Here is a 16184-nt window from a genome sequence, read left to right on the forward strand (position 1 = left end):
GATCTCCGTTTTGACGATCTCCGTTTCAACGATCTCTGTTTCAATGATCTCCGTTTCCCCACTGTGTGTGTTTCAGAGGATGTCTTCATGCTGGAGACCAAAGACTCCCAGAACCCCATCATCTATGGAGTGTTCTCCACCTCCAGGTGAGTTTGGGCTTTTAAACCCAACAAAACACGACGACAGTATGATTCAAAATTACAGAGTATGGTCGGATAAGACAAATGTGTTAAATGATTCGATAACTGAATATTTGGTCTGACTAGAAAAGAACCAGCTTTTCATCTTCTCGGTGAGAAACACCCGAAAAAGACAATAGAAAGTTGAGAGGATGTTAAAGGGATGTTTTCCTCTTCCTACACGTGTACACTCCCACCACCCGGTACGTGCACACTCCTTCCCAGTGCTGCAGTGACCCCCAGGGGTCAGGGGTTACACAGGGGTCAGGGTTGTAGAGGCTCGACTGGTTGTGTTATTGTAACCCACCGGATCCACGTTAACACTCACTTCCTTTCTCCACCCTCCTCTCTCTTTCTTCTCCACCCTCCTCTCCTCTCTCTTCTCTCTTCTCCACCCTCCTCTCTTTCTCTCTCTCTTCCCCACTCTCCTCTCTCTCTCTCTCTCTCTCTCTCTCTCTCTCTCTCTCTCTCTCTCTCTCTCTCTCTCTCTCTCTCTCATCTCCACTCGCCTCTCTCTCTCATCTCCACTCGCCTCTCCCCCCCTCTCTCTCTTCTCTCCCTTAGTTCTGTATTCAGAGGGTCAGCAGTGTGTGTCTACTCCATGGCCTCTATCAGGGCAGCCTTCAACGGTCCGTTCGCCCATAAGGAAGGGCCCGACTACCGCTGGGTGGAGTACAAGGGGAGGATCCCATATCCACGACCTGGCACTGTGAGTTCTCAGTAGGGACTGTCTGAGGGTTTGTTTAAGGAAGTGACAGACAGACGGACAGACGGACGGACGGATGGATAGATAGGGAAGCAGTGTCAAACAGACAGGAAGATAGACAGACAGACAGAAAGTCCTGTGTGGCTCAGTTGGTAGAGGATGGCGTTTGCAACAGCAGGATCATGGATTTAATTTCCACTGGTGTCACCAAAAAATGTATGCACCTAAGTCGCTTTGAATAAAAATGTAAACAGCTTATGTACAGTATTTATTAAAAAGATTAACATACAGATAGCTAGCCAGGCAGGCAGTCAGACAGACAGGCAACATGTGTTGATTAAAATAAGATGATTAAGCTGTTGGGAGCTAACTGCTGGCAGGTTGTAGTAGTAGTTCCTTGAATGTGGTTGATTATCACTAGGGTCAGGGATGTCAGTGTTTTTGTGGTTACATGATTAAAACTGACGTGAAACTCGCTTCACATCGTCCGGTTTAGTTACAACCCCTGATTAGAGTCACTGAACAGCTTCACATCATCCGGTTTAGTTACAACCCCTGATTAGAGTCACTGAACAGCTTCACATCATCCGGTTTAGTTACAACTCCTGATTAGAGTCACTGAACAGCTTCACATCATCCGGTTTAGTTACAACCCCTGATTAGAGTCACTGAACAGCTTCACATCATCCGGTTTAGTTACAACTCCTGATTAGAGTCACTGAACAGCCCACAGTGATATAGAGTAATAGCAGCCACATTTAAAAGGAAATAAACATAGTCCAATTGAGGTGCTTTAAAAAAAAAATAACTAGGCAAGTCAGGGGCCTCCCGGGTGGCGCAGTGGTCTAAGGCACTGCATTGCAGTGTTAGCTGTGCCACCAGAGATTCTGGGTTCGAGCCCAGGCTCTGTCGCAGCCGGCCGCGACCGAGAGGTCCATGGGGCGACGCACGATTGGCCCAGCGTCGTCCGGGTTAAGGAGGGTTTGGCCTGCAGGGATATCCTTGTCTCATCGCGCACTAGTGACTCCTGTGGCGGGCCGGGCGCAGTGCACACTGACCAGGTTGCCAGGTGCACGGTGTTTCCTCCAACACATTGGTGCGGGTGGCTTTGTTAAGAAGCAGTGCGGGTTGGTTGGGTCGTGTTTCGGAGGACGCATGGCTCTCGACCTTCGCCTCTCCCGAGTCCGTACGGGAGTTGCAGTGATGAGACAAGACTGTTACTACTACCAATTGGATACCACGAAATTGGGGAGAAAAAAGGGGTAAAAATAAATAAATAAATAAAATAAAAACTAGGCAAGTCAGTTACGAACAAATTCTTATTTACAATGATGTCCTACCGGGGAACAATGCCATGTTCAGGGGTAGAACAACATATTTTTACCTTTTCAGCTCAGGGATTCGATCCAACCTTTCAGTTACTGGCCCAACAGTCTAACCACCTACCATACTTCCACAATGGTACTCATGCTTGTCATATCCAGCACTAAGGCCTACACTCTCTACATCAGTATAATGCTTTCAGTATGATAGGTGGGAAATGACATCATCTCTGATAATTTAAAGACCCAACGCTGTCAAAAACGTGTTTTTTTCTGTGTTTTATATACGTAGACTGAGTGAACAAAGCATTAGGAACACGTTCCACAGCGATGCTGGCCAATGTTGACTCCAATGCTTCCCACAGTTGTGTTGAGTTTGCTGGATGTCCTTTGGGCGGGGGGACCATTCTTGGGGGAAACCCAGCAGCGTTGCAGTTCTTGACACAAACCGGTGCACCTGGTACCTACTACCATACCCTGTCCAAAGGCACTTAAATATTTTGTCTTGCCCATTCACCCTCTGAATGGCACACATACACAATCCATGTCTCAGTTGGCTTAAAAATCATTCTCTAACCTGTCTCCTCCCCTTCAACTTCACTGATTTGAAGTGGATTTGACAGGTGACATCAATAAGGGATCGTAGCTTTCACCTGGTCAGTCTATGTCATGGAAAGATCAGGTGTTCCTAATATGTTGTACACTCCGTGTATATTTCCACACTATGAGGTTGGAATAATACTGTGAAAAATAGATAAAGAGCTGTTGGAAAAGACTGCCTGAAATCTGTTGTCGTGCGAGGGAGTTTTGGCCTTCCCTGGTGACATCACCATGGGGTAAATTATACTGAACAAAAATATAAACGAAACATGTAAAGTGTTGGTCTCATGTTTCATGAGCTGAAATACAAGATCCTCGACATGTTCCATAATGTAACGATCTTCCTGGGAAGAAGGAGTGGACCAAAACGCAGCGTGGGAAGTGTTCATGTTAATTTAATAAACTGAACACTGAAATAACAAAAACACCAACGAGAGTAAACGAAACAGTCCTGTCTGGTGCAGACACCAAGACAGAAAACAACTACCCACAAAACACAGGTGGGAAAAGGCTACCTAAGTATGGTTCTCAATCAGAGACAACGATAGACAGCTGCCTCTGATTGAGAACCACACCCGGCCAAACACATAGAAATACACAACATAGAACAAAACATAGAATGCCCACCCCAACTCACGCCCTGACCAACCAAAATAGAGACATAAAAAGGATCTCTAAGGTCAGGGCGTGACACCTAAGCACCTAAGCACATTGTTTACATCCCTGTTAGTGAGCATTTCTCCTTTGCCAAGATAATCCATCCACCTAACAGGTGTGGCATATCAAGAAGCTGATTAAACAGCATGATCATTACACAGCTGTACCTTGTGCTGGGGACAATAAAATGCCACTCTAAAATGTGCAGTTTTGTCACACAACACAATGCCACAGACGTCACAAGATTTAAGGGAGCGTGCACTTGGCACGCTGACTGCAGGAATGTTCACCAGAGCTGTTGCCAGAGAATTCAATGTTCATTTCTCTACCATAAGCCGTCTCCAACGTCGTTTTAGAGAATTTGGCAGTACATCCAACCGGCCTCACATCCCCAAACCACGTGTAACCACGCCAACCCAGGACCTCCACATCCGGCTTCTTCACCTGCGGGATCGTCTGAGACCAGTCACCCGGACAGCTGATGAAACTGAGGAATATTTCTGTTTGTAATAAAAAACCTTTTGTGGGGAAAAACTAATTTTGATTGCCCTGGCTCCCCAGTGGGTGGGCCTATGCCCTCCCAGGCCCACTCATGGCTGAGCCCCTGCCCAGTCATGTGATAGCCATAGATTAGGGCCTAATTAATTAATTAAAATTGACTGGTTTCCTTATATGAACTGTAACTCAGTAAAATCGTTGAAATTATTGCATGTTGTGTTTTATATTTTTGTTTAGTATTTTGTATTTTGTTTAGTTAATAGACCAATGGTAGAACGTTTATTTTGATTGGCGATTTTCTTTTGCATTTATCAGAGTCCCATTAGGAAGCCTGATTTCAGATGTGAATATGTAAACAAGAGTATAAGGGAAATCGTTATGCAAAGGCACAGAATGTAAACGTTTAAATAGAACTATTGTATTACTCTGAATATTCACAATAATCATATTATTGTGCGCACACTCCGTTCCGGTGTTGTACCGAATATATCCCCTGCCAGAATTCTCCCCCCTCGTCGCGTTCTTCATTGCTGCTAGTTGAGCTTTCTGCTCTTCCCTCCGTTGTCAGTTTAGCCTACACTTCCCTGATCTTAGTAGCAGAAAGAATTTTTGTCTGCAGTTTTCGGTTTGGCTATTGTTGATAATTGGATATGGAGAAGGGTGAGCCGGTCAAGGATCGATTCAGACAAGGTGATAAATTGTATGACAAGCGACAGTTTAATTATGAGTAAAGATATCTGGTACAAGCGTATACGGTCTCGTTCCTTTGGCTCATAGAGAACCTCCAGAAAAAGCCCAGATAACAGAATGCATAGACATTTTATACAACACAGAAAGTAGGTTGAGTCTGGAAGTTCTGGTCCTTTGGTTGGTTCTGGACAGGTTGTTGTCTTCTCAGATTGGTCCTGATGAGCTGGGCGTCATCCTTCTGAGTCTTATAGCAAAAGTTATTTGTTATCAAATGTTCAGCTAAAACAGGAGATTTTGTGTGTGCGTAGTCAGCCCTCTGTCCTTGGGTATGCGTGTGTGTCTCATTATCTCGTGAAATGCGGACCCAAGCACCCTTTTCTTATCAGTGTTTATGAAAGGTTTACGTCAGCCCTCTGTCCTTGGGTGTGTGTGTGGGTCTCTGTATCTGTTTATGAGTTTGTGAGAAACCCTGCTTAGTAAGAAGTTAGTTATAACAATGTAATAGCAATATGCTTGTGTTATTTTAAATGGTATTTATTACACTATTTGTTTCAAGTGTATGTGGCGGTTCTAGCTTGTATGGCGCCCTGGACGAATCCCCCCTCAGTGTCCGCCCCCGGCAAGATGCAGCCCCAGGCGGCTGCCCATGTCGCCCCTACCTTTATGTTTAATATAACACACATACATTAATTATTCATTTCGGTTGTATTTGACTCTGATGTGTGCCACAGAAAGTATTTGACTCTAGCCACAAAATTAAGGAAATTAGAAGGGGGGGGGGGGGGGGGTCTGGCAGGGGGAGATTTCCGGCACAACACCGGCTATTGGTCAGTCGCCGGGATCTGCTCGTAACACCAGCCACTCTAGGCTCAACATGTCTGACACTGCTTGAACTTTGCCGGAGCCTACTACCGCACGTAGTGGTACTTTATTGAAAGATCGACACCCTGTCACACTGAACGAGCCAAGATGTCCGACAATCATTAACGACCTACGACTTAGACCATGACGTGGACATTTTGTCTAGGACGTCAAAATTGAGGCATAAAACGGCTAAAATCGTTGTTCACTTCTGTTACTTCCCCTGCCTTGCATGCCTGTCATGTAGTTTTGATCAAACGTTCAAAAAAAGGCAACAGACATTTAACATCACGCTTGCATAGTTAAAGCGGCAATCAGCAATTGAAACAATAACAAAGACTCTTTCCCACCCCTTTTTCGGGACAAAGCTGAGGGATGGGGCTGGAGAAATGTAACCACTATCAAATTAATAGACAGAGCTTTTGACCATGGACTGACCATAAAATAAACATTTTAATTTCAAGGAATACTTCGGGATTTTGGCAATGAAGCCCTTTATCTTCTTCCTCAGAGTCAGATGAACTCACGGATCCAGTGTGTATGTCTCTGCATCCAGTATGAAGGAAGTCAGAGTTAGTTTTGCGAAACCAATGCTAATGTTTGTCTATGGAGATTGCACGGCTGTGTGCTCGATTTTTATACACCTGTCAGCAACGGGAGTAGCTGAAATAGCCGAATCCACTAATTTGAAGGGGTGTCCACATATTTTTGTATATATAGTGTATCATTAATTACTAAGTTTAAAAAAAATGGATGTAGAAACTGCAATTTGCCCCTTTAATAAATTATATCACATGGTCTAAATAAAATAACAACTTGATGTGTTCTGTATGTCCTCTCCCCAGTGTCCCAGTGTGACCTACGACCCCCTCCACAAGTCTACGCGTGACTTCCCTGATGACGTAGTGAGTTTCATGAGGGGTCATCATCTGATGTGGGAACCCATCCTACCCGTCACCCGCCGCCCGGTCTTTACCCTTGTCAACGTATCTTACACCCTACGAAAGTTGGTGGTGGATAGGGTGGACGCTGCGGATGGCCAGTATGATGTACTACACCTGGGCACAGGTAAGAGAGTAATACTTATAGTATATAGTATGTACCTATCAGTAAGAGAGTGGGTCAATGTGCCCTGCACCCTACGCAGGGTAGTAAACGTGCCCTACACCCTACGCAGCATGGTAGTAGAAAGAGTGGATGCCGAGGATGGACAGTATGATGTCCTCTATCTAGGAACAGATACCATTACAGTATAATGTCCTCTATCTAGGACCAGATACCATTACAGTATAATGTCCTCTATCTAGGACCAGATACCATTACAGTATAATGTCCTCTATCTAGCAGATACCATACGTATACCATCTAGACCAGATACATTACAGTAATGTCCTCTATCTAGGACCAGATACCATTACAGTATAATGTCCTCTATCTAGGACCAGATACCATTACAGTATAATGTCCTCTATCTAGGACCAGATACCATTACAGTATAATGTCCTCTATCTAGGACCAGATACCATTACAGTATAATGTCCTCTATCTAGGACCAGATACCATTACAGTATAATGTCCTCTATCTAGGACCAGATACCATTACAGTATAATGTCCTCTATCTAGGACCAGATACCATTACAGTATAATGTCCTCTATCTAGGACCAGATACCATTACAGTATAATGTCCTCTATCTAGGAACATATACCATTACAGTATAATGTCCTCTATCTAGGACCAGATACCATTACAGTATAATGTCCTCTATCTAGGAACATATACCATTACAGTATAATGTCCTCTATCTAGGACCAGATACCATTACAGTATAATGTCCTCTATCTAGGACCAGATACCATTACAGTATAATGTCCTCTATCTAGGACCAGATACCATTACAGTATAATGTCCTCTATCTAGGACCAGATACCATTACAGTATAATGTCCTCTATCTAGGACCAGATACCATTACAGTATAATGTCCTCTATCTAGGAACAGATACCATTACAGTATAATGTCCTCTATCTAGGACCAGATACCATTACAGTATAATGTCCTCTATCTAGGACCAGATACCATTACAGTATAATGTCCTCTATCTAGGACCAGATACCATTACAGTATAATGTCCTCTATCTAGGACCAGATACCATTACAGTATAATGTCCTCTATCTAGGACCAGATACCATTACAGTATAATGTCCTCTATCTAGGACCAGATACCATTACAGTATAATGTCCTCTATCTAGGACCAGATACCATTACAGTATAATGTCCTCTATCTAGGACCAGATACCATTACAGTATAATGTCCTCTATCTAGGACCAGATACCATTACAGTATAATGTCCTCTATCTAGGACCAGATACCATTACAGTATAATGTCCTCTATCTAGGACCAGATACCATTACAGTATAATGTCCTCTATCTAGGACCAGATACCATTACAGTATAATGTCCTCTATCTAGGACCAGATACCATTACAGTATAATGTCCTCTATCTAGGACCAGATACCATTACAGTATAATGTCCTCTATCTAGGACCAGATACCATTACAGTATAATGTCCTCTATCTAGGACCAGATACCATTACAGTATAATGTCCTCTATCTAGGACCAGATACCATTACAGTATAATGTCCTCTATCTAGGAACATATACCATTACAGTATAATGTCCTCTATCTAGGACCAGATACCATTACAGTATAATGTCCTCTATCTAGGAACAGATACCATTACAGTATAATGTCCTCTATCTAGGACCAGATACCATTACAGTATAATGTCCTCTATCTAGGAACAGATACCATTACAGTATAATGTCCTCTATCTAGGACCAGATACCATTACAGTATAATGTCCTCTATCTAGGACCAGATACCATTACAGTATAATGTCCTCTATCTAGGAACAGATACCATTACAGTATAATGTCCTCTATCTAGGACCAGATACCATTACAGTATAATGTCCTCTATCTAGGAACAGATACCATTACAGTATAATGTCCTCTATCTAGGAACAGATACCATTACAGTATAATGTCCTCTATCTAGGACCAGATACCATTACAGTATAATGTCCTCTATCTAGGAACAGATACCATTACAGTATAATGTCCTCTATCTAGGACCAGATACCATTACAGTATAATGTCCTCTATCTAGGACCAGATACCATTACAGTATAATGTCCTCTATCTAGGACCAGATACCATTACAGTATAATGTCCTCTATCTAGGACCAGATACCATTACAGTATAATGTCCTCTATCTGGGACCAGATACCATTACAGTATAATGTCCTCTATCTAGGACCAGATACCATTACAGTATAATGTCCTCTATCTAGGAACAGATACCATTACAGTATAATGTCCTCTATCTAGGAACAGATACCATTACAGTATAATGTCCTCTATCTAGGACCAGATACCATTACAGTATAATGTCCTCTATCTAGGAACATATACCATTACAGTATAATGTCCTCTATCTAGGACCAGATACCATTACAGTATAATGTCCTCTATCTAGGACCAGATACCATTACAGTATAATGTCCTCTATCTAGGAACAGATACCATTACAGTATAATGTCCTCTATCTAGGAACAGATACCATTACAGTATAATGTCCTCTATCTAGGAACAGATACCATTACAGTATAATGTCCTCTATCTAGGACCAGATACCATTACAGTATAATGTCCTCTATCTAGGACCAGATACCATTACAGTATAATGTCCTCTATCTAGGACCATATACCATTACAGTATAATGTCCTCTATCTAGGACCAGATACCATTACAGTATAATGTCCTCTATCTAGGACCAGATACCATTACAGTATAATGTCCTCTATCTAGGACCAGATACCATTACAGTATAATGTCCTCTATCTAGGACCAGATACCATTACAGTATAATGTCCTCTATCTAGGACCAGATACCATTACAGTATAATGTCCTCTATCTAGGACCAGATACCATTACAGTATAATGTCCTCTATCTAGGAACAGATACCATTACAGTATAATGTCCTCTATCTAGGAACATATACCATTACAGTATAATGTCCTCTATCTAGGACCAGATACCATTACAGTATAATGTCCTCTATCTAGGACCAGATACCATTACAGTATAATGTCCTCTATCTAGGACCAGATACCATTACAGTATAATGTCCTCTATCTAGGACCAGATACCATTACAGTATAATGTCCTCTATCTAGGACCAGATACCATTACAGTATAATGTCCTCTATCTAGGACCAGATACCATTACAGTATAATGTCCTCTATCTAGGACCAGATACCATTACAGTATAATGTCCTCTATCTAGGACCAGATACCATTACAGTATAATGTCCTCTATCTAGGACCAGATACCATTACAGTATAATGTCCTCTATCTAGGACCAGATACCATTACAGTATAATGTCCTCTATCTAGGACCAGATACCATACAGTATAATGTCCTCTATCTAGGACCAGATACCATTACAGTATAATGTCCTCTATCTAGGACCAGATACCATTACAGTATAATGTCCTCTATCTAGGACCAGATACCATTACAGTATAATGTCCTCTATCTAGGACCAGATACCATTACAGTATAATGTCCTCTATCTAGGAACAGATACCATTACAGTATAATGTCCTCTATCTAGGAACATATACCATTACAGTATAATGTCCTCTATCTAGGAACAGATACCATTACAGTATAATGTCCTCTATCTAGGAACAGATACCATTACAGTATAATGTCCTCTATCTAGGACCAGATACCATTACAGTATAATGTCCTCTATCTAGGACCAGATACCATTACAGTATAATGTCCTCTATCTAGGAACAGATACCATTACAGTATAATGTCCTCTATCTAGGACCAGATACCATTACAGTATAATGTCCTCTATCTAGGACCAGATACCATTACAGTATAATGTCCTCTATCTAGGACCAGATACCATTACAGTATAATGTCCTCTATCTAGGACCAGATACCATTACAGTATAATGTCCTCTATCTAGGACCAGATACCATTACAGTATAATGTCCTCTATCTAGGACCAGATACCATTACAGTATAATGTCCTCTATCTAGGACCAGATACCATTACAGTATAATGTCCTCTATCTAGGACCAGATACCATTACAGTATAATGTCCTCTATCTAGGACCAGATACCATTACAGTATAATGTCCTCTATCTAGGACCAGATACCATTACAGTATAATGTCCTCTATCTAGGACCAGATACCATTACAGTATAATGTCCTCTATCTAGGACCAGATACCATTACAGTATAATGTCCTCTATCTAGGACCAGATACCATTACAGTATAATGTCCTCTATCTAGGACCAGATACCATTACAGTATAATGTCCTCTATACCATTACAGTATAATGTCCTCTATCTAGGACCAGATACCATTACAGTATAATGTCCTCTATCTAGGACCAGATACCATTACAGTATAATGTCCTCTATCTAGGACCAGATACCATTACAGTATAATGTCCTCTATCTAGGAACAGATACCATTACAGTATAATGTCCTCTATCTAGGACCAGATACCATTACAGTATAATGTCCTCTATCTAGGACCAGATACCATTACAGTATAATGTCCTCTATCTAGGACCAGATACCATTACAGTATAATGTCCTCTATCTAGGAACAGATACCATTACAGTATAATGTCCTCTATCTAGGACCAGATACCATTACAGTATAATGTCCTCTATCTAGGACCAGATACCATTACAGTATAATGTCCTCTATCTAGGACCAGATACCATTACAGTATAATGTCCTCTATCTAGGACCAGATACCATTACAGTATAATGTCCTCTATCTAGGACCAGATACCATTACAGTATAATGTCCTCTATCTAGGACCAGATACCATTACAGTATAATGTCCTCTATCTAGGACCAGATACCATTACAGTATAATGTCCTCTATCTAGGACCAGATACCATTACAGTATAATGTCCTCTATCTAGGAACAGATACCATTACAGTATAATGTCCTCTATCTAGGACCAGATACCATTACAGTATATAGTCCTCTATCTAGGACCAGATACCATTACAGTATAATGTCCTCTATCTAGGACCAGATACCATTACAGTATAATGTCCTCTATCTAGGACCAGATACCATTACAGTATAATGTCCTCTATCTAGGACCAGATACCATTACAGTATAATGTCCTCTATCTAGGACCAGATACCATTACAGTATAATGTCCTCTATCTAGGAACATATACCATTACAGTATAATGTCCTCTATCTAGGACCAGATACCATTACAGTATAATGTCCTCTATCTAGGACCAGATACCATTACAGTATAATGTCCTCTATCTAGGAACAGATACCATTACAGTATAATGTCCTCTATCTAGGAACAGATACCATTACAGTATAATGTCCTCTATCTAGGACCAGATACCATTACAGTATAATGTCCTCTATCTAGGACCAGATACCATTACAGTATAATGTCCTCTATCTAGGACCAGATACCATTACAGTATAATGTCCTCTATCTAGGACCAGATACCATTACAGTATAATGTCCTCTATCTGGGACCAGATACCATTACAGTATAATGTCCTCTATCTAGGACCAGATACCATTACAGTATAATGTCCTCTATCTAGGAACAGATACCATTACAGTATAATGTCCTCTATCTAGGAACAGATACCATTACAGTATAATGTCCTCTATCTAGGACCAGATACCATTACAGTATAATGTCCTCTATCTAGGAACATATACCATTACAGTATAATGTCCTCTATCTAGGACCAGATACCATTACAGTATAATGTCCTCTATCTAGGACCAGATACCATTACAGTATAATGTCCTCTATCTAGGAACAGATACCATTACAGTATAATGTCCTCTATCTAGGAACAGATACCATTACAGTATAATGTCCTCTATCTAGGAACAGATACCATTACAGTATAATGTCCTCTATCTAGGACCAGATACCATTACAGTATAATGTCCTCTATCTAGGACCAGATACCATTACAGTATAATGTCCTCTATCTAGGACCATATACCATTACAGTATAATGTCCTCTATCTAGGACCAGATACCATTACAGTATAATGTCCTCTATCTAGGACCAGATACCATTACAGTATAATGTCCTCTATCTAGGACCAGATACCATTACAGTATAATGTCCTCTATCTAGGACCAGATACCATTACAGTATAATGTCCTCTATCTAGGACCAGATACCATTACAGTATAATGTCCTCTATCTAGGACCAGATACCATTACAGTATAATGTCCTCTATCTAGGACCAGATACCATTACAGTATAATGTCCTCTATCTAGGACCAGATACCATTACAGTATAATGTCCTCTATCTAGGAACATATACCATTACAGTATAATGTCCTCTATCTAGGACCAGATACCATTACAGTATAATGTCCTCTATCTAGGACCAGATACCATTACAGTATAATGTCCTCTATCTAGGACCAGATACCATTACAGTATAATGTCCTCTATCTAGGACCAGATACCATTACAGTATAATGTCCTCTATCTAGGAACAGATACCATTACAGTATAATGTCCTCTATCTAGGACCAGATACCATTACAGTATAATGTCCTCTATCTAGGACCAGATACCATTACAGTATAATGTCCTCTATCTAGGACCAGATACCATTACAGTATAATGTCCTCTATCTAGGACCAGATACCATTACAGTATAATGTCCTCTATCTAGGAACAGATACCATTACAGTATAATGTCCTCTATCTAGGAACAGATACCATTACAGTATAATGTCCTCTATCTAGGACCAGATACCATTACAGTATAATGTCCTCTATCTAGGACCAGATACCATTACAGTATAATGTCCTCTATCTAGGACCAGATACCATTACAGTATAATGTCCTCTATCTAGGACCAGATACCATTACAGTATAATGTCCTCTATCTAGGAACATATACCATTACAGTATAATGTCCTCTATCTAGGAACAGATACCATTACAGTATAATGTCCTCTATCTAGGACCAGATACCATTACAGTATAATGTCCTCTATCTAGGACCAGATACCATTACAGTATAATGTCCTCTATCTAGGAACATATACCATTACAGTATAATGTCCTCTATCTAGGACCAGATACCATTACAGTATAATGTCCTCTATCTAGGACCAGATACCATTACAGTATAATGTCCTCTATCTAGGACCAGATACCATTACAGTATAATGTCCTCTATCTAGGACCAGATACCATTACAGTATAATGTCCTCTATCTAGGACCAGATACCATTACAGTATAATGTCCTCTATCTAGGAACATACAGTATAATGTCCTCTATCTAGGACCAGATACCATTACAGTATAATGTCCTCTATCTAGGACCAGATACCATTACAGTATAATGTCCTCTATCTAGGACCAGATACCATTACAGTATAATGTCCTCTATCTAGGAACAGATACCATTACAGTATAATGTCCTCTATCTAGGACCAGATACCATTACAGTATAATGTCCTCTATCTAGGAACAGATACCATTACAGTATAATGTCCTCTATCTAGGAACATATACCATTACAGTATAATGTCCTCTATCTAGGACCAGATACCATTACAGTATAATGTCCTCTATCTAGGACCAGATACCATTACAGTATAATGTCCTCTATCTAGGACCAGATACCATTACAGTATAATGTCCTCTATCTAGGAACAGATACCATTACAGTATAATGTCCTCTATCTAGGACCAGATACCATTACAGTATAATGTCCTCTATCTAGGAACAGATACCATTACAGTATAATGTCCTCTATCTAGGAACAGATACCATTACAGTATAATGTCCTCTATCTAGGACCAGATACCATTACAGTATAATGTCCTCTATCTAGGAACAGATACCATTACAGTATAATGTCCTCTATCTAGGAACATATACCATTACAGTATAATGTCCTCTATCTAGGACCAGATACCATTACAGTATAATGTCCTCTATCTAGGACCAGATACCATTACAGTATAATGTCCTCTATCTAGGACCAGATACCATTACAGTATAATGTCCTCTATCTAGGAACAGATACCATTACAGTATAATGTCCTCTATCTAGGACCAGATACCATTACAGTATAATGTCCTCTATCTAGGAACAGATACCATTACAGTATAATGTCCTCTATCTAGGAACAGATACCATTACAGTATAATGTCCTCTATCTAGGACCAGATACCATTACAGTATAATGTCCTCTATCTAGGACCAGATACCATTACAGTATAATGTCCTCTATCTAGGACCAGATACCATTACAGTATAATGTCCTCTATCTAGGACCAGATACCATTACAGTATAATGTCCTCTATCTAGGACCAGATACCATTACAGTATAATGTCCTCTATCTAGGACCAGATACCATTACAGTATAATGTCCTCTATCTAGGACCAGATACCATTACAGTATAATGTCCTCTATCTAGGAACAGATACCATTACAGTATAATGTCCTCTATCTAGGAACATATACCGACGTGTAAGAGAATGTCTTGTGGAGTTGTTCATGGGTTGCCTTGATACCTAACAACACAACAAGAGAGACTCAGTCTCTCCAGGCTACATTCCACCGCAGTTACTAGGTAACCCTGGATCAACCAGAGCCACTGGCAATAAAGAGTAAGAGGAATCTATTGAGAAACCTATTACACAGCCCTTATATCAGTAGGAGGAATCTAGTAAGGATTTATAGGGGCACGAGAAGCTGGTATATTGTCTCACTGACACACACACACACTGTCTGTCTGTCTGTCTGTCTGTCTGTCTGTCTGTCTGTCTGTCTGTCTGTCTGTCTGTCTGTCTGTCTGTCTGTCTGTCTGTCTGTCTGTCTGTCTGTCTGTCTGTCTGTCTGTCTGTCTGTCTGCAGTTGAAGTCGGAAGCTTACATACACTTAGGTTGGAGTCATTAAAACTCGTTTTTAAACCACTCCACAAATTTCTTGTTAACAACCTATAGTTTTGGCAAGTCGGTTAGGACATCTACTTTGTGCATGACACAAGTCATTTTCCCAGCAATTGTTTACAGACAGATTATTTCACTTACTCACTGTATCAGTGGTCAGAAGTTTACATACACTAAGTTGACTGTGCCTTTAAACAGCTTGGAAAATTCCAGAAAATAATGTCATGGCTTTAGAAGCTTCTGATAGGCTAATTGACATCATTTAAGTCAATTGGAGGTGTACCTGTGGATGTATTTCAAGGCCTACCTTCAAACTCAGTGCCTCTTTGCTTGACATCATGTGATTCAGTGAATTATAAGTAAAATCATCTGTCTGTAAACAATTGTTGGAAAAATGACTTGTGTCATGCACAAAGTAGATGTCCTAACCGACTTGCCAAAACTATAGTTTGTTAACAAGACATTTGTGGAGTGGTTTAAAAACAAGTTTTAATGACTCCTACCTAAGTGTATGTAAACTTCCGACTTCAACATACAGTTGAAGTCGGAAGTTTACATACACTTTATCCAAAAACATTTAAACTCAGTGTTTCACAATTCC

The 16184-nt window shown here is 40.5% G+C and overlaps 1 protein-coding gene across 2 annotated transcripts in view; it reads left to right on the forward strand.

Moving 5' to 3' along the window:
* Nucleotides 1-16184, forward strand: part of LOC120036309 (semaphorin-3D-like) — a 158221-nt gene that overhangs the window by 117855 nt on the left and 24182 nt on the right. For both annotated transcript variants that reach the window (XM_038982781.1, XM_038982782.1), the window contains 3 exons: nucleotides 77-146; nucleotides 744-888; nucleotides 6359-6581. In XM_038982781.1, the coding sequence (XP_038838709.1) occupies nucleotides 77-146; nucleotides 744-888; nucleotides 6359-6581 (438 nt within the window). The remainder of the gene's footprint in view (nucleotides 1-76; nucleotides 147-743; nucleotides 889-6358; nucleotides 6582-16184) is intronic.

The sequence above is a fragment of the Salvelinus namaycush genome, unplaced genomic scaffold, assembly GCF_016432855.1.
Source record: "Salvelinus namaycush isolate Seneca unplaced genomic scaffold, SaNama_1.0 Scaffold13, whole genome shotgun sequence".
Taxonomy (NCBI): domain Eukaryota; kingdom Metazoa; phylum Chordata; class Actinopteri; order Salmoniformes; family Salmonidae; genus Salvelinus; species Salvelinus namaycush.